The sequence below is a fragment of the Cordyceps javanica genome, chromosome 4 (assembly GCF_051103115.1).
Source record: "Cordyceps javanica chromosome 4, complete sequence".
In the NCBI taxonomy this organism is placed as follows: Eukaryota; Fungi; Ascomycota; class Sordariomycetes; order Hypocreales; family Cordycipitaceae; genus Cordyceps; species Cordyceps javanica.
This window is the reverse complement of record NC_139298.1, coordinates 4,390,299-4,410,482: the sequence shown is the minus strand read 5'-3', so window position 1 is coordinate 4,410,482 and position 20,184 is coordinate 4,390,299. Positions and strand designations below refer to the sequence as shown.

The 20,184-nt window shown below is 50.1% G+C and overlaps 2 protein-coding genes across 2 annotated transcripts; one reads left to right on the top strand and one right to left on the bottom strand.

The window, feature by feature from the left end:
* Positions 1-992: 992 nt before the first annotated feature.
* V2A60_007248 (uncharacterized protein) lies at positions 993-13,281 on the top strand (the record flags this gene model as incomplete). The annotated part of the gene is made up of 5 exons (XM_083258533.1): positions 993-5,086; positions 5,195-7,696; positions 7,755-8,467; positions 8,532-10,310; positions 10,370-13,281. 5 exons carry the CDS (start codon positions 993-995, stop codon positions 13,279-13,281), a joined length of 12,000 nt encoding a protein of 3,999 aa, XP_083114659.1.
* A 4,351-nt stretch (positions 13,282-17,632) lies between these two features.
* On the bottom strand, positions 17,633-18,858 carry V2A60_007247 (C2H2-type zinc finger protein; the record flags this gene model as incomplete). The annotated part of the gene is made up of 3 exons (XM_083258532.1): positions 17,633-18,475; positions 18,529-18,720; positions 18,784-18,858. The coding sequence occupies 3 exons, from the start codon at positions 18,856-18,858 to the stop codon at positions 17,633-17,635; spliced, it is 1,110 nt and encodes a 369-aa protein (XP_083114658.1).
* Positions 18,859-20,184: the final 1,326 nt, after the last annotated feature.

Sequence of the window (20,184 nt, the reverse complement as noted above, 5' to 3'; positions counted from 1 at the left end):
CGGGCCTGGATGGAGATAACATTGAAAACAGAGATGGTCTTGCAAATAACTTGACTTATAAGTGGCCCATATGACATGGTTACGAGAGCAGTAGAGAGAGACTCTTGGTAAATGGTAAGCCCTTTAAGCATAAGATTGTATAAAAAAGCGAGAGTAATCTCATTGCCGCAACGAACTCACAGTGAATCGGCTAGTATTATGTTGTAAAATAGCACATGAAAATGGGTATTGGCGTCTAAAGGCTAATTTTCTTTGGACTCGATTTGTTGCAGAAAGCTCGTATCCGACTGGTAAGTAGGACTGGAGATGTGGGTTTATTTAGTGTCGACTAGGGATACGATGAATAGCCTGACTACCTATTTATTGTGTTATTACTCTGTCTTGTCCTCTTTTCCTAGCGCCAAAAAGGGTTACTCGTCTGACCACCATAATAAGTTATTAGTACCGAGACTGTGGAGAAGCATTCGTGTCGGGTATTCGGCTGCCAAAACCGATGAGAAAAAGTCCCGAACCGAAGTTGCTAATTCTTGGGTGATCAGGCTACGACTCATTCGCCTGACTGTTTGGCTGCTCTTGGCTGTCTTATTGGACGCTGCTTTCAAGCAGAGCGCCGAATATGAATTGCTATTCTTACAAATCTAGTCCCGAGGCCGAATGAAGAATCTTGGCAAGAGTTCACCCTCGGGTCACCCCGATTCAGTTCACCCCGATTCCTCACAGATATCTGTAATAGCGCTGGAAGCCGAAATCCAGAACACCATAACAACTCGGAGTGAAGCACAGCGACACCTATCGAGGCGTGTACACAAGTTGTTGGGCTGTTAACAACAGATAGATAGACAATAGCCTCCGTGAAATCGTCCCCGACTGATAACACACGGAAATGAATAAATGAATATTTATAAGCGTTATTCTATACTTATAGGCGCACTATAGCTATTTACAAGGCTCAACACCATATACCTGACCTGTAACATAACTTGGTCTTCACAATGACCGCTCATCGCAATACTTCGCATGGCAGTGGTGAGCCTATTGCAGTCGTCGGGAGCGGTATGCGCTTCCCCGGCTCTTCCAGCAACCCGTCTAAGTTATGGGAGCTTCTGCTTAAGCCGCGCGATCTCCTTCAGCGCGTCCCAGAGGATCGCTTTAGCATCGACAACTTCTACCATCCAAACCCATCCCATCACGCGACCACAGATGTCCAACAGTCGTATTTCCTCAACGAGGACCACCGCCACTTTGACGCCAGCTTCTTCAATATCAAGCCCGTCGAGGTCGCTGCTATCGACCCACAGCAACGTTTACTAATGGAGGTGGTCTACGAGTCGCTCGAGGCGGCTGGAATTCCACTCGAGTCCTTGGTCGGTTCCAGTACTGGTGTGTATATAGGACTCATGTGTGCCGACTATGTCGACCATTTGCACAAAGATGTCGATACCCTGCCAACCTATGCCCCGACCGGCACAGCCAGGAGCATCATGTCGAACCGCATCTCTTATTTCTTCGACTGGCATGGACCTTGCATGACCATCGATACAGCTTGCTCTTCTAGCCTAGTCGCGGTACATCAGGCAATTCAGCTACTGCGTAGTGGCGACTCGGACGTGGCCGTTGCAGCCGGTGCCAACATGATCCTAGGAGCTGGACAGTATGTAGCCTCGAGCTCACTGCATATGCTGTCAGCCGATAGTCGGTCCCGCATGTGGGATGCGGAGGCTTCTGGATATGCACGCGGCGAGGGAGTAGCCGCAGTGATCTTGAAGCGTCTTAGTACCGCCCTTGCAGATGGAGACAAGATTGAGTGCGTCATTCGTGAGAGTGGAGTGAACCAAGATGGCCGCACCAAGGGCATCACCATGCCGAGTGCCACTGCACAGATTGCACTTATCGAGCAGACGTACGCAAAGGCAGGCTTGGATCCAAAGAACCCCAGCCAACGCTGCCAGTATTTTGAGGCACACGGAACCGGCACCGCGGCCGGCGATCCCAAGGAGGCCGAAGCTATCAGCAGAGCCTTCTTTCATCCGGCTGACATCATCTCCCGGAACAGTGAACCGCTCTATGTTGGCTCCATCAAAACCGTGGTTGGTCACACCGAGGGCACAGCGGGGTTGGCAGGTCTTCTGAAAGCCTCTCTCGCAGTTCAGAACGGTGTTATACCGCCGAACCTGCTCTTCAACAACCTTCATCCTGCCGTGGAGCCATTTTACACAAATCTGGAGATCGCAACGGCCTCCAAGCCATGGCCGATCCTCAGTGAAGGTTCTCCATGCCGGGCCAGTGTAAACAGCTTTGGCTTCGGGGGTACGAATTCGCATGTCATTGTTGAGAATTTTGTGCCTTCAACCAGCTCGAAGGAAATCCGGGCATCTCCCGCTCCACAGCTCGTGCCCTTTAACTTCTCAGCTGCATCTGGAAGCGCGCTGAAGGGAGTCCTGTCTGACTATTCTGAATATCTCCGATCTCATCCAACCGTGGATCTTGGTGATCTCGTATACACCCTCCACAGTCGGAGATCTCACCATGCAGTTCGAGTCAGCTTGCCAGCAAGGTCGGCGGAGGACCTCCAAAACAAAATTGATGCGCTTTTGGCCACGTCTTTGGAGGGAAATTCTAGTTCCAGTTTCGGTACCCGTTCTAGGGAGCTATCGCGCCCAGTGCGCATTTTGGGAGTCTTCACTGGCCAAGGCGCTCAGTGGCCAACAATGGGCAGAGGCTTGATGAAGAGTCCTTTCGTGAGGAAGATAGTCGAAGATTTAGATTGCGAGCTACAGCGTCTTCCTAATCCAGAACGACCCAGCTGGACACTTTTGGATCAGCTCACCTGCGATGCATCTGAGTCTCGCGTCGCTGAGGCTGCGTATGCACAGCCCCTTACAACCACGATTGAAGTGATCTTGTATGACCTTCTGCGCAGCGCTGGTGTCAATTTTGAAGCGATAATCGGACACTCATCTGGAGAGATTGCCGCAGCTTACGCGAAGGGCTACATCACCCGAGCAGAGGCGGTCAAGATTGCTTACTACCGTGGCTACTATTCGACGATATGCAAATCTGACAAGCTGGGAGCAATGATGGCTGCAGGCACATCTCCAGAGGACGCAAATGAACTATGCAAACTGCGCAAGTTCAAGGGTCGTCTGTGTGTAGCGGCGTATAATTCCCCTTCGGGTGTCACTATCTCGGGCGACAGCGACGCCGTCGAGCAGGCGAAGCAGATTCTTCAAGACGAGGGGAAATTTGCAAGGATTTTGAAAGTTGACAAAGCATATCATTCACCGCACATGGAAAAGGTGGCGCCTAAATTCCTCGAGGGCCTCAAGCGCTGCAACATCCAGCCTCGGCACAACACTTTTAGTGGACCTGCATGGCTCTCCAGCACGTATGAGAATACTGTGATGCGTGGTGACATGGAGGGCAATTGCGATCTCTCAGGGGCTTACTGGGTGAGTAACTTGATTCGACCTGTTCTCTTTTCTCAGGCCATACAGGCTGCAACCGATGCAGTGGAAGGCCCATTCGACTTTATTATTGAAGTCGGTCCCCATGCAGCCCTCAAGGGACCAGTGTTAGAGACAATTGGCGAAAACAGTAACGTGGACGAGTTACTATATGTGAGCCTGCTGCAGCGTGGAAATGACGACCTTGATACGTTTGGCAATGCCCTTGGCACTTTATGGTCCTGTTTTTCTCCTTCGTCCGTAGATTTTCATGGTCTGGATATATCTGCATCCTGCGCTCTCGGTCGGGATTTCCTGAAAGGGCTCCCTACATATCACTGGGACCATGATAGGCTCTACTGGCACGAGTCTCGGATGTCTAGAGCTGCCGCCAGTTGCAAGAACCCCCCGCATCCACTGCTCGGCTCGCGAACGACCGATGTAACGGAGGATGAGATTCGCTGGAGGAACCTGCTCAAACTGAGTGAGCTGCCGTGGATCCGTGGCCATCAGCTACAGGGGCAGGTTGTCTATCCGGCGACAGCTTACATCGCAACCGCTGTAGAGGCAGCTAGGTCACTTTCGCCGGAGGGAAACATCGGCTTGATTGAGATTCAAGATTTCATTCTCGGCAAACCACTCGTCTTTGGTGACAACGATGCCGGCATCGAAACACTCTTTACGATTCACAGCATTACCAAAACTGACGATAATAAGAGTTACATGGCGTCCTTCTCCTACTACGCATCTACCAATACTGAGGTAGAACTCCTGTCTACCCACGCAACAGGGCGAGTCCGTGTAACGACAGTCGAAGCACATGCCCAGTGGCTACCTTCTCGAAAAGCCGATCTTCCAAACCTCACAAGCATCTCTGAGGACCGCTTCTACTCCTCCCTGGAACCTATTGGCTACAGCTATAGCGGGGAATTCCGGACACTCTCTTCAATCGAGAGAAGGCTCGACTACTCGTCTTCAACAATCACGGTACCTGCACAAGACGACGAACCTGTGCGGATGTTACTCCACCCAGCCATGTTAGACACGGCACTACAGGGTATTTTCCTAGCCTATTGCTTCCCAGGAGATGGTAGTCTTCAGCAGCTGCACGTCCCGACTGGAATCAAGAGTTTCCGCGTCAACGTTGATCTTTGCGAGAAGCAACTCGGTCCGCAAGTCAGCGCAGTGAAGTCCTGCTCGCACTTGACTGAGAACCCTATGACCTCCAGGCAACTCCGTGGCGACGTCGATATTTATACGCTAGACGGAGCAGGCCTGGTGCAGATGGAGGGCATTCAAGTTGTCGCTTTTGCCGAGCCAACAGCGGAAGCGGACAGGAAATTCTTCACAGAGCACAAATGGGCACCGCTGAACCCGGATTGTGAGCTGGCCATGGATGGCCACAGGTCCACTGCTGAGGACTACGAGTTCGCAGAGGTCATGGAGAGGGTAGTCCTTGATTACATGAGAAACATCACCAGACTTTTCCCGAAGAACGTCCGCCAAACCATGAACCTGGAGTGGCACTTTGAGTGCATGTTTGAGTTCTACCACAATGTCATCTCCACCACCGGGACGAGACCGTACTCCCAGAGGAAGTGGCTAGATGACACCCCGGATGACATCACTGCCTTAAAAGTCAAGTAAGTTTTGCACCATACTTTGAAAAAAAAAATTGTCGCTTAATTCTTTTCGTCTATCTATTTTCTGCTTGATCCTCCACCACGAATGCTGACTTGACCGTCGCACAGATGGGCGCACAGGACAGAGCTGAAGCTCGCCCGCGCCGTGGGGGACAACCTGCCTGCTGTTCTTAGGGGCGAGACGACAATTCTTGAGCATATGACCAAAGATGGACTTTTAGATCGCTTTTATGAGATTGGTATGGGCTTGCGGGAGTGGACTCTTTTCCTTGGCCGCACCGTGAAGCAGATTGTTCATCGGTATCCCCGCATGAGGATACTCGAGATTGGTGCCGGCACCGGCGGGGCCACCAAAGTTATAATGAACGAGATTGGTCGCTCATTTGCCTCTTACACCTACACTGACATCTCTTCTGGCTTCTTTGAGACCGCGCAGCAGCTCTTTTACTCCCTCGGGAACAAGATCATCTTTAAACCGCTAGACTGCGAGAAGGACATCATAGAGCAGGGATACGAAGAACACTCTTATGACCTGGTAGTGGCCTCGTTGGTTCTCCATGCAACCACTGATCTCCGCCGAACGCTGAGAAATGCACGCCAACTCCTCAAACCGGGAGGTTATCTTGTCATGCAGGAAATCACAAACAATGATGTGAGCCGCACTGGGTTCATGATGTCTGCTACGACCGGCTGGTGGCTTGGGCAGGAAGATGGGAGGAGGTTGGCGCCCGGCGTGTCGACGCTCGAGTGGCACCAACTCCTCCTTGAGTGCGGTTTCTCGGGCATTGACACGACCACGCCAGAGATTGATGTCTTCCCTTCCACGCTGACAGTCTGGGTCACACAAGCTTTAGACGACCGCATCTCGCTGCTCCGCGAGCCACTGTCTACCTTGGGCACTTATCAGTCAGATGCTGAGGAGGAATGGGACCTCGTCATCATCGGTGGCCAGACACTGAGGACAAGCCAGCTCATCAGCCAGATCCTCCGCCTGGTGCAGCCCTTTGGCATCAAGTATTCAGTCTATGGTATGCTCGGTGACATGATGGGCACTGCCAGAACATCACCTAGCAGTGCGATCCTATGTCTGGCTGAACTGGACCAGCCCATATTCTCCGCACTGTCAGAACAAACACTTAAGGGAATGCAGCGGCTTTTTGAGACCCACGGGACGGTACTCTGGATCACGCAAGGTTGCAAGTCTGATGAGCCGTACATGAACATGTCGGTCGGTCTTATACGAACAGTATTGCTTGAAAACCCAGACTTAGTCACGCAGGTCTTCGACTTGGACAGCAACACCAAGCCCGATCCGCGACAGCTTCTAGAGACACTTATTCGTCTGCGATATGGCACTACGTGGGAGAAGATGGGTGTTATCGACAAGATGTTATGGACTCAAGAGCATGAGCTCGCTCTCGAGAATGGACAATTGATGGTGGCTCGTGTCCACCATGCAGATGCCATCAATGACCGGTACAACGCATCCAAGAGAACCATATACCACGCAATCGACCCACAGACAACTCCAGTCAATCTCTCGTCCAGTGCATCCAAACCGCATCTCATTCATAATAGCTCGCTTCAATCCAAAATCTCCATGTCCAGCCCGCAAGGTGCAGTGGAGGATGCTTCGCATGTATTGGTCAAGGTGACCTATTCCATCCTGGCGCCGGTGCTGGCTAAGCCTCTCCAACCGAGCTACCTAATTCTGGGTACCAGCACGGTGACGGCCAAATCTCTGATTAGTATTGCGCCAAATAGTGGTTCCTATGTCCTGGTCCCTCTGGAAGATGTCATTGAGGTCCAGGTGCCTGATGATAGCGAATCCCTGCTCCTCTCGCATCTGGACAATCTGCTGCGTGTCGAAAATATGCTCTCTGTCTGCCAGCGAGACTCAGCACTGCTGATTCATGCACCATCCCCTGAGCTGACATCCAGCCTTGTCGAGGCTGCGTCCCTCATGAATGTCAACGTGTTCTTTACGACCTCGTCTGCGCCGACTGACAACGGCCCTTGGATCACACTTGACTCCCACGCTCAGAGGCGAGAGATCCGGTCGTTGCTCCCTTCTACCGTCACTGTATTTATTGACGGTTCTAGTTATACCCAGTCGAGGCATACGGGCGCAATGATTGCTTCAGCTCTTCCCGACTCTTGTCTTCGGACAACACTTGTCGAGATACAGGCATTGCAGCATGCTCGGGGTTTCACCGTTGCATATCTACGCGCAAAGCTCAACAGCTTAGTACAGCGGGCTCTGAAAAAAATAGCCCAAGAGGAAATTTTAAGCCCCAAGCCAGCGTCCATCACATTAGAACAGCTCATCAGTGGATCGGACGTCGAGCCGGCTACAACGACCATCTTGGACTGGAGCAGCGCATCCACTGTACCCGTACAGGTTGCCACCGTTGACGGTCTCATCCGCTTCAAAAGCGACAAAACGTATGTCATGTTTGGGCTAACTAGTGACCTGGCGCAGTCTACATGCACGTGGATGGCGTCGCACGGAGCGAGAAACATTGTGCTCACGAGCCGCACACCTAAAATGGATACCAAATGGTTGGAGACTATGACACAGACTGGAGTCAGAGTGGAGGTATTTGCAAAGTGAGTTGGATTCCCAGCAATGTACTAATCTACGGCGAGTCATACTCACATATTGCAGCGATATTACCAACAGTGATGCTCTCCGTTCACTCGTGGACCACATTCGCCAGAATTTTCCCCCCATTGCAGGCGTTGCTCACGGCGCCATGGTTCTCGACGACGTCTCATTTTCCGAGATGCCGCTTGAGAAGATGACTAAAGTCTTGCGGCCCAAGGTCGATGGAGCTATCTACTTGAATGAGATCTTCCACGGCAACGCAGAGCCACTAGATTTCTTTGTTTTTTTCTCCTCTGCCGTTACCATCGCCGGAAACCGAGGGCAGGCAGCTTATAGCGCCGCTAACTCTTTCATGACGGCACTGGCAAACAAGCGTCGCAGCCAGGGCTTGGCCGCATCAATTTTCCATATTGGCGCCGTCATGGGCGTCGGATACATTAATCGCAATCATGGGTTCTTGGGAAGTGTGCACGAAGCCTCCTTCAAGGTCGGCTTCCTGCTGCTCTCCGAGAGGGAGTTTCATCTCTGCTTTGGCGAGGCCGTCTTAGCGTCTCACCCGCTCTCTGGTCGGAATCCAGAGGTAATGACGGCGTTGAGAACTTCTGGCCTGGACGATGTCATGATCCGTTGGCCCAAGTTCCCCCGGTTCCAGCACTGCCTGCAAAATGACGTTGTAGATGATGGGAAGATTTCGAAACGAGTGGCTGATGCATCAATTACGAGTCAACTTGCAGAAGCCACCACGGAGCAAGAGATTCGCGGAATTGTACAAGGTACGTGTGCACATTTAGCTAAAGGGGGGCTGTAAGAGTGTAGCGCAAAACTGACCTTCTGCAGATGGCTTTATCCGCAAGCTGCAGGTTATACTTCAGATTCCTGTTGACAGGGAGGCGTCCCAAGTTCTTGCATCAAGAATCGACGATCTCGGTGTTGATTCTTTGATCGCTGTAGAGATTCGTTCCTGGTTCTCGAAGGAGCTCCAGATCGAGGTGCCTGTCTTTAAAATCTTGTCTGGAGGTTTGGTTCAGGAGCTGCTTGACCATGCCATGGAAAATATGCCTAACCGCCAGGCCACGGCTTCCGACTCAGTGATTCCAGATTCGGTTGAGCTGAAGCTCTCAGACACCATTGATCCAACTTTGTCACGGGGTCCACAGACGAGCACGAACTCATCTAGCCAAAGTCATTTGAGTGATGATGACGTGGATAAGCAGGAGACCCCATCTTCCACATCTGTCTCAGTGGCAGACCCCAACGAGGTGTCTAAGCTAAGCTTTGACAAGATTTTACCGATATCGCCAGGTCAATCCCGGTTCTGGTTCCAAAAGCATCTTATAGAGGATCAAACGACCGCGAACAGCACCATATGCGTCGTGATTAACGGGACGATAAGGCTTAGCAGCCTCGAGAGGGCAGTGCAGCAGGTGGCATCACGTCACGAGTCGTTGCGCACGTCGTTCTTCGTGGACGAGAACCAGAAGCCCGTGCAGGGTATCTCGGGAACATCGGCTCTACATCTACGCACTCTATCTCTAGCTGACGAAGCAGACGTGACACGGGAATTGCAAAGTTTGAAGAATCACATCTATGATATCGAACACGGCGAATGTATGCGAATTATTAACCTCGATCTGGCTCCTACCAGGAGCTATCTTCTTCTCGGGTCCCATCACATCATCATGGACGGCATCAGCCTGGAGGTCTTTCTGGATGATTTGCAGAAAGCCTACAATGGCCAGGATCTGATCACCGAACCCGCGTACCAATATACAACCTACTCTGAGAAACTGCGTGACAGCCTTACCTCGGGTGCGATGAAGGCTGAAATAGAATACTGGCGATCAGAATTTGCAGAACCGCCTGCACCTCTCCCCCTGCTCCCATTTTCGATGGCAAGGCAGCGCATGCCTCTCATCGCGCACTCACACAACTCAGTGAGCCTTGTCATTGACGCCCAACTGTCGGCTAAGATCCAGACCACGTGTCGCGAGCGAAGAGCAAATTTATTTCACTTTCATCTAGGCGTATTTCAAGTCCTCCTTTTCAAAATCTTTGGTACCAGCGACATTTGTATCGGCATGGCCGACGCCAACCGCTGGGACGACCGTATTGCCAAGAGTATCGGAATGTATCTGAATCTTCTACCGCTCAGATTCCATCTAGACAATCAACAGTCATTCGAAGAGGTGCTCAAAGCCACGCGGAAGAAGGCTTATCTGGCCATGTCCAACTCGAGACTGCCATTTGATGTCCTGCTTGACAACGTGAGCTGCGAGAGGTCAACAGCAATCACTCCTCTGTTCCAGGCATTCATCAACTACCGCCAAGGGGTGAGTGAGAAGAGGCGGTTCGGTGATGCTGAGGTTGAAGTAAAGTCCATTGACCTCCCTGGATCCGGCTATGACGTGTCCTTGGACATTATTGAGAACCCTGGAGGTGAAACTCGCGTCACCTTGCTGGTCCAGCAAAGCTTGTACTCTGAGAGTGACGCTTCTCGACTTTTAGACATGTACTTCACATTGTTGAAAGATTTGTCACGGTCTTCCAACACGGTGCTGCAGCAGGTATCTCTGTTCTCGGGCCACGACATCAGTAATGCAATCCAGCTTGGCAAAGGTAAGTCTTCTATCTACAAACATAAGAAAGAGTTCCGGGCCTCATAATGTTTGCTGTAGGTCCCATAATGCCGTCTAAGTGGCCAGAGACTCTGATTCATCGTGTCGATGAGATGATCGCCGAACATCCAGATGAGACCTCCATCAAAGATTGTTACGGTGCATTGTGGACCTACCAACAGCTCGGAGAACAGGTTGAGAGGATCTCTTCCGCGCTTGTCAGAGCCAGCACGGAGCCAGGATCAGTCGTGGGGGTCTTCCAAGAAGCATCGCCCGCCTTTGTGTTCTCTCTGCTTGCTATACTAAGAGTCGGTGCTGTCTACACACCACTGGATTGCAACATTCCTCCGGCAAGACTGCATTTGATGATCAAAGAGTCTAAGTGCTCTGTCCTGCTCGCCAATACCAGGACCGCAGCCAAGACTAAAGACTTGGAGCTCTCACCATCCATCACTGTTCTGGATGTTCTCCTTGTCGAGGCGGCACCACAAATACACCACTCACTCTCCGTCCGAGCCAGCGACCCGGCAGCGATTCTCTCTACCAGCGGTACCTCGGGAGTTCCCAAGGGCGTGGTCCTGTCCCATGGTAGTTTGCGGAATCACGTAGAGGCATTGGTACATACGCATCAGTTTGGGCGAGAAACAGTCTTGCAGCAAAGTTCTATGGGCTTTGACATGTCTCTGAACCAGTTGTTCGTGGCTTTAGCCAATGTAGGAACCCTCGTCATCGTTCCCGAGGCCCTTCGCAAGGATCCTGCTGCAGTGGCCAAGATCATCCTGGAAGAAAGCATTACATACACCAGTGCCACCCCGTCCGAGTACCTCTCGTGGCTGAAGCATGGCGCTACTAGCCTTTTCCAGAGCACATACTGGGCATACGCTACGTCCGGCGGCGAAAAGTTCCCAGCCGAGCTGCTGCACGGCTTTCGCCAGCTCGGCGGCCACTTCGAAAGCGAGTTCCATTTCTTCAACGCCTACGGTCCCACTGAGTGCTCTCTGTCTTCAAGCGAGATGGATCTCAGCCTACAAGACTATCAAGACAGCCAACATATTCCAGCCGGCAGGACGCTACCCAACTACAGTGTTTACATCATGGACAAAAGCATGAGCATCCTGCCTGTCGATTGGTCCGGGGAAGTCTGCATTGCCGGGGCAGGAGTGGCCATTGACTATTCCAACAACGCTGAGGAATCGTGCAGGAAGTTCTTGAAGGGCCCTATGCCATCTTCAGTGGCTATGCAAAACGGCTGGACCAGAATGTATCGAACTGGAGACAAGGGCATCCTCCGGTCAGATGGAACTTTGGAGGTCATCGGCCGGATGGACGGGGACACACAGATCAAGCTCAGAGGTCTACGCATTGAATTGCAGGATATAGAGCAGTCCATTCTGGAATTTTCCCATGGACGTGTAGAGATGGCAGCTGTCGTATCTCGTGGAGATCCAGCCTTTCTCATTGCGTATGCGGTGCTGTCGCCGTCAGACACTTCGGCAGAGAGCAATGCCACGTTCCTCAGCAACATCGCGGCTTCGCTGCCTCTACCACAGTACATGCGTCCCGCGGCCATCATCCCGGTTCAATCTTTGCCACTGAATACGTCCGGCAAGGTCGACAGGAAGGCCCTACAGAAACTTTCCGTTCCCAGTATAGTGCAGAAACGGGGATCGATAGCAGAGCTGACGGAGACGGAATCCAGGTTGGTTCAAGTCTGGCTGGACACGCTGCCACCACAGGTGCAGGAAATTCATCAGATTGACGCCACTTCTGACTTTTTTCATGTCGGAGGCAACTCATTGTTGCTCATCGACCTGCGACAGCTCATCAATGAGAGATTCCATACCAGCCTGCCCCTGATAAAGTTGTTTGAGAGCAGCACACTGGGTGCTATGGCAACCATGATCAATGGTGTCGCATCCGATACCGATACCGTGATCGACTGGGAGGCCGAAACGACGGTCCCCGACGATCTTCTGGAAGGCAGCACGGAACATCGGCCAGTAGTGGCATTGCAAACCCTCAAATCTCCCATGACCGTGGTCCTCAGTGGAGCGACAGGCCTCTTAGGCAATTCTCTGCTCCGTTTTCTAGTCCAGTCTCCGGATGTTGGCGAGATACACTGCATTGCCATCCGCGACAGCAGCAAGCTAGCCGATTTTGCCAACTCTCCAAAGGTCGTGCTTCACAAAGGTGATCTTTCCCTAGCTCGCTGCGGGTTATCAGAAGCCGAGGCGGAGTCAATCTCGGCCTCGGCAGACGCCATCATTCACAACGGCGCAGACGTATCCTTCCTCAAGACTTACCACTCTCTGAAAGCTCCTAATGTCTCCTCCACAAAGGAGCTTGTGCGACTTGCAGCCGCCCGCGGCATTCCGTTCCACTTCGTCTCCACCGCCACTGCGGGAAGGTTTAGCAAGTCGGACACGCTGGCCCCAGAGTCGCTCGCGCCCTTCCCTCCTGAAAATGTCAGTAGTGCAGGTCTCGCCAATGGCTATGCGGCATCCAAATGGGCCAGTGAAGTTTTCCTAGAGAATGTGAGTCGGCGGCTCAGCCTACCAGTGTTCATCCACCGGCCCTCCGCGATCATGAGTGACGATGCAGGCGACGATATCATGTCCAACCTTTTGGAGTATGGGTCGCTAATCAAGGCGCTGCCTGACTCAAGTCGCTGGACTGGCTATGTGGATCTTGTATCTCTTGAGCATGTCACCGAAGGCATTGCCAAATCAGTTCAACAGGCGGCTCCTGCTGCTAACGTCAATATTCGTGTCGAGTACCTACACCATGCAGGAGACCAAGTCATCCCCGTACAGAGTATTCGGGATGTTCTGAGTTTGGCGTCGCTGCCTATGGACGAGTGGGTGGAGCGTGCGGTGCGAAGTGGCATGAATCCGCTGGTGGGTGAATTTCTACGCAACTCAGACGCAGATGGCGGGCTACAGGTCGGACAAAGACTGTTATTAAAGGATTGATATTGTTGGGATTAGAAGGTTGCCAAGGGCCTCAGTGATATTACTATACGCTTTGTACGAGGGTATTACTTCGTATATTGATCTTGTTGTATCACAGCTAGCTAGGCTTCATCAACAACCTCTTGTACCCATTAAGTGCTTACATAAAGGAGGTATCGGCTAATTTGATATTAGCATTAAGCAGGGGAGGCGCTGGAAGCGACAGATATAGTCGAATTCGGAGCAAAGGGATGTATTATTTATGTATGTGGCGTTTTTGTATGTACACTTGTATAAAATTATAGTCTCTAGATAATTGGAGGCAATTGTTAGCTTGAAATCCACAGTTTACACAGCGGAAGCTGACTTACACGGCGTTGGCTCCGGAGGAGGAGGAGGAGGAGGAGGGGGAGCGGCTGGCGGTGCCAGCGGCAGCGCCGGTGATGGTGGTAGCGGTGGTAGTGGAGGTGATAGTGGTGATGGTGGTGGCGAACGGTGGGGGTGGCCGCAGCCAGGGTGGGCACACACTCGGCCAATTCGACCATGGTAGTACCACTTATCAATTAGCTAACAATAACTTTCTGTATTGCAGAACCTGACTTACGTTATTGTTGCTGTTGTTGTTGTTGTTGTTGCTGCTGTTGGCAAGCTTCGACACGTTTCTAGGGCCTTCATTCGATTATTCACCACTGAAAAGATTTTCGAGGTACGCCACTCACCACGAGGCTCGACCCCAGGAGGTTTGTTGACATCGCCCGCATTTGGACGCCACCTGCTCCCTTTTTCTCCGGACATCAAATTATATGAATCCATTGTGCTTGTCTTGCCAGGTACGAAGTAAGGGAGATATATTTGGCAAGGGGCTTTTTGACGCGATGCCATCTCTCTATTGCTCCAGATGCAAAAGCTCACATAAAAAAATGCACTTCTCAGCAATAATACGCGCCGAGGGTAACGACAACGAACGTCTTTCCTTTGGCCATAAAAGCCCCGTTCAAAGTATTCTACCATCACTAGATAAGTCTAAATCAAGTTAAAAGGCTGGCCAGAACCCTCCCTGTATTGCTTTAAGTACACAATATACTTAAACATACTAGACATTGTATATCATTTAAAACAACATAACCCTCCTTTAACCTTTGCAGTAACAGATCGCCCCAGTGCCATGTGGGCCTGGTTATACAATCCACGATTAGTCGAGGACTAACATAGTTGCGAGTCATCCTACTGAAGATACAAACTATGAATAAATCAGGTATAATATTAGCGTAAAGATATATGTAGGTAACTCAGTACCGGATGTCTAGAGCGGTACGTAGGTCTTTCCTTTCAGTTTCTGCGGTTGATCAGCTAGCAAAAAACACTACGCTACCTGCTGCGAAGGAATAGGGTAGGATCTCTACTAGTTAGTGGACTGACTATCAAGCACCCTTGTGGATTTTCTACTCAGCATTACACAGTAGGATTTGCGACAGCGGCAACGTAGAGGCACTGGATAAGGCCCTGTGCTTTGTTTTATCCTACATAATTTCAATACGATGACTTGTTTCGATAGCCGAGTATAGTTCGAATTTTCGACATTTTATGAAAGTTTAGTAGACATGTATTTTTTTGGGGGGGGGGTGCAATCAAGTGTTATTACATTAACTATCGTGTTCGTCGCGCTTTTGCAGTGGTATGCGTTAGAAAAGTGAGAGTGTGAAAAGGTACTTCTATTTAGGTGGGACTTGTACGAAATTTAGAGGTACTACGATAGTGCCAAAAAGCACCTAGAGATACCAGTATGGTGCTGTGCACGTAGCAATACTCATTGGCGGTCGTCAAGTTCTGGAAAATCAGTTCTATGATCTGCCCAAGTTTGGTGAGCCGATTATAGTCTATTCTGTCTCTGCTCGCGCGTTGTGTATTCTATTCCCACTCCTATGGTTTTATTTGTTGTTGATCATATCTTGCTCATATTGCGCGGCCATTTCTGGGTCAACAAAGTCCCTCCGGCGTACCCAGGAATTCTCCGTTGTTCTGTCTTAGCCAAACCATTTTACCAGAAAAAGACGCCCACCGCCGGTGTCCTTGTGCCGCACGATCTTCTCTACCTCAAATTCACCTTGTCGCTGGTACCGGCGTCTTCGGCACTTGATCTGGGGGTTGGCGGCGAGTTTCTGGCTAGTATTCTTCCCGGAGAATCGGACAGATTTCTTTTGCTCGTTCTTATGAGATGCTCGATGCTACGCTTCTCTACTATGTCGCAGTTGCCACGCCATGTCAGCGTCATGCAGGTCAGACTCTCTAACTAAGACGCGTTTGCCATTTGGTGTAATAAACTGAAAATATGTAATACCACGTCCCTAGATCTAAGCACGATAACCCTCCGCGTCTTCGACGGCATACTTCATCAACGGGGACTTTGTTCTCGGCTAGCGTGTTCATTATAGCGAATGGCGCCATTTTTGCAAAATGTGACTTGAAATCCTCCATTGCGACGGCGGCGCGTGTTATACAGAGGGCCTGCAGAGGTGGTATGTATAGCAATTACACTTTACCGGTAGCATGAAGCATAACTACACGCAGTAAGTAATCAGACTTGAAGTGAATTGACGCATCGAATAATGCCTAATATACTGTAAGCTGGCATCAACGAGGAGACCCCATGCGCAACGCTGGGAAACAGGCGAATGATATCAATCGAGCCCAACTTGACGATGGCGTGCATAGTTTGTTCCTGGCGAGCCATTGCATCTTTCTAGCTCATGTTAGTCCCAAAACTGAATTTTTGTTATTGTGCTACCTCGATCCTTGATATGTGCGGGTTGGAATGAAGAGTAGTTCATGGTTGCAACAGATTCTTGCAGGTGTGCACACCATAGAGCACCTCCAAAAAAACAAAAAGGCTCCAGTTGCCCGCTACAGAAATTGCTCTTTGCAGCGTGCAGGGAAATGTCCACTTCTCACGCCCGGGGGTATCTGTACTTCGTTTTCGTTTTATTCATCTAAAGTGCTGTGCGGATAGCATACTCTCAATATGGCGCTCTATATGATTGTTGCCGAAACTGGGGTTTCTTGTCAAGCTGCACCGCACTAGCATAATCGGCGGGCTTGCATAGCTCGTCTAGCGATGTAAATGGTTCTTGCACGGAAAACTGAGAATCAGGGTGTCGCCGCTGGTCATTCTGATTTGTGATTTCCTTCTTTTTTTACTGCTGTTGTTCTGTCTAGCACTTGGTTAGGGGCTCTCCTGTCCCACTTCAGCGCCCTCACGGTGTAGCAAGACATGCGGAGATTAGCCAGGACGGAGACTTTCTTTTCTCAAGGTGTATGCCCACCTTGAAGCTAAGTAGGGTCGTAAGCATTAAGCTAAATATTGGAAGCTTATTTCTAGATAAATGAAGATTAATGAGCGCTACTAGGACTAAATTATAACATCTAACTATAGTTATATCTGCCTTGGCACTCTTTATTAAAATCAACTAGGTGTTAGGATACCATCCAAATCAAGCTTGCTGTCAAGATTAATTTATTAGGCGTAAAGAAGGCTTTTAAAAACTCTTTTTGGTTCAATCTACTATTCTCTATAATAAAGCTCCATTGATTTTAAATATCTCCAAAATTGGATAGATTATTTCAATCTTTTAGCTACTATATGCTCCATCCACCATCATTTCTCAATGTCCACCATGTAATATCGGTGGCGCGATATACTACATAAGCACTATAGATGATATCGTTGATACATATACAATCGTCTGTTCAAGCCATTTGCTGAAAACGCAAGATATGGTTAAGCTAAGGCTTAAGGTCATATTCTACATTCTCCCCGCATGCTGGGAGCCCGTCAACTACAAGCGTGCGGCCGAACGACCGTGAACAGCCGTCTAGTATCTTCCTCTGCGTAAGAGATTGGCGGCCTGCTATCTTTCTCGGGGTCGCTGGTCGCTCTTCGTCTTTATCATGCGCTTTCAAGGCATTAGAGCAAGGTCGTCATCTTCATGTCGCCTGATACCAGCCATCAATAAGTCAAGATCTAGCACACGAATATGCAGAGCGTCCTGCTCGAATGTGGTCTAGTAATGTTAAGCGTAGTTCCAGTCGCATACCAACGAAAGAAATACAGGTCATGTTTTGAAAAAAATGGCCTATCGTTGTTGCATTACGGCCATCCCTAGGGTCAAGGCCGTCAGCATGACTTAATCAGACAGCGGCTGCTTCATGTACGTATTGCGGCTATCAAAACAACAGAAGGGCAACGACCTGGCATTCTTAGCTAAAATCCAAGCCCAATGCGGTAGAAGACTGAGACAAGAAAAACTAGGTTATAGTTATGTCAGAGAATATTAAAGTAATCTATTATCTCACTGGTTGACGAAAACGTGGAGCTTTATACTGGTATGAATGATTCGTAGTTGAACAACTGGCCGGTGGTAGCGCTCTCGACAGAAGCCGAGTACGGAAACCAATGCTGGTGCTGATATTGCGCAACATAGTAGTCTTCGGCAGATACGAGGATCTGCTGAGGCCTCTGATGGCTGTGCTGCGCCACTGCGTACTTCTGGATAGTTAGAGCATCGTCCAGGGCGTAGTAGTCTTGTTGCGAAGTAGTGGTGAAGACGCCATTGTAAACGCCAGGGCTTTGACCGGCGACAGAACAGGGACCAGAACTGCAAGTGATTGGTACCGCTGTTTCTTGTGCAACATAAGCCAATTCGACAGAGTTAGACTCGCTTTCATCTGCAGGAGCCTGCAGCGGAGAATGAGAATCGACTCTCATGGTAGCGACACCGGGGTCGCCCCTTTCAGCCATGTAGAGGTCCTTGTTATTGAAGCAACTGCCATAGTTTATGGAGTGGTATTGCAAAGAGCGGTCACACACAGTTTGCCTGTTGTCTTGATATGTCCACAAATTTGAATCGGAAGAAGAACCAGTGTCACATATCGTAGGCTTGCCATGCGTCATGGCCTGGGCAGGCATGAACACAGAGGCAGAGTTATGCGTAGTAGATGGATAGGGAGTGGAAAGGCTTCCATCTCCGTCGAATCCGGGAGGGTGGTCGATTTTGGCCTTGTCAAGATGGCTGTCATCCTGATGGTCGTGCTGGTGGCAGCGTCGTTGGTGCTTGACCAACGTAATCTTACGACAGAAGGTCTTGATGCAACCAGTAGAGTTACATTTGTAAGGGCGCTTGCCGGTGTGGATGCGGCGATGGCGGGCAAGGGATGACGACTGAATAAGAATTAGCAGCTTTTTATCAGTCTAGATATGTCTACATATCGTACGTCTGAGAAGCGTCTGCCGCAACCAATCTGCTGGCACTGATGAGGCTTTTCCCCGGTATGAGTGCGGATGTGAACAGTTAGAGCGCTGCGTTGGATAAATCTCTTGTCACAACCGGGCATAGGGCAGTGGCAAGAGCGCTCGTTGGTGTGGATTTTATAGTGTCGTTGAAGGTCAGATTTACGACCGAAGCACTATCGAAACGTAGCAATCAGCATTGGAGAAACAAAATCTTCGGGGATCGATAAAAAGCTTGCCTTATTACATGAGTCCCAGCCGCACAGAAATGGGCGACTCATAGGCTCATATTTCGGTCGCTTGAGAAGCTTCATTGTGGATGAGAGAGATCGAGTAGCACGTGAACGAAGGTATGGAACGGGCAGGAGCAAGAACACTCGGCAGGAAAATATGTATACATATAGGCTCGATCTAGAGAAAAAGAGTAAAAGAAAGCTTGTAGAGGTAGTGGCAGTTAGTTCGGTCGGAAAGACGCAAGATGGAGATGGAATAGCTAATGGATGACTAGTCCTGCCCCCAACTACGGTTCGGAACGGAACGAACAAGGAAGCAGATGTAGTTACTATTCAGCGTCTGAGAATTTTCCAAGGGGTCAAGGAATGTGGGTCAGAGCTCATCGAGGATGCTGTAGCGTCGGCAAATAATCACAATTGATGAGCGTGTGGTTCTCGAATACGAGTTACTATGGACTGGTAGGACTGCTGTGACTTGTCTGGAAACAAAGGCAACTGGTCCGGCTAATGATGCGGCAAGAGGAAATACTAAACCAAGGCTAGCAATAACCGAGTAGGCTTAAAGACATAGTTGAATATGAATGCTAACAAGGCCGATCGAGAGGAGATTGACCATGCAGATGAATGCCGGGGAGGGTTAGAGAGCCACGCCAACAGGGGCAAGCTGCAAGCCATGAGATGGGAAGTGGGAGTCGCGGATGTGCTAGCAGATTGCACATAGGAGGCGGGATGCGTGTGCGCAAGACGCGCCAGACTGAGAAAAGCAGGTCGGCAGAAAAAGCGCAAGTCTAGTGATGGAGATCCGGTAAAGCGGCAGTGCAGAGACCAGGAAGGAGAGGCTTCTCACACGTCACGCTGCAATTAATCCCATCTTGGCCGTTGAGTAAAACAGGGCTAGGGTGTCTTACAGGGTTGTCTAGATTCAAGCTTAGCCAAATGTACTCCTCTCCCCACCCCCCATCCTCCGCCTTTTTTTTTTTTCTTTTTTTTGTCATTCATCTAGACCGGATTTCTTGTAGCACGCTTGGTCGATCAGTAGATTGATTAAGAGGAATGGATTTATTGTGGGAAATGAGAGGAGCACAACTTTTCGTGCATAATGTACGGAGTACACTAACGTGGGATAATTGGCAAATTCCCGGATTCAAGTCACGTAGCTTAACGTTTAATATGATCGACGATTCGGCAAGTCGTATAATGCCATTTCTTGGCTATTTTCTGTTTTTGATTCTTCGTCAGTCCTCGGGGTGAGCTTTGGACTTGGTAAGCAGCCATAATCACCTTCGTAGTAACCTATATGCGAAAGACGGCACACTACTGTCAATTCAACAGCAATGAGTCGCCACTTTGACTATAACAAAAAAAATGTCCGTGTGCACCAAACGCACCAGGGGAAATAGGAAGGCA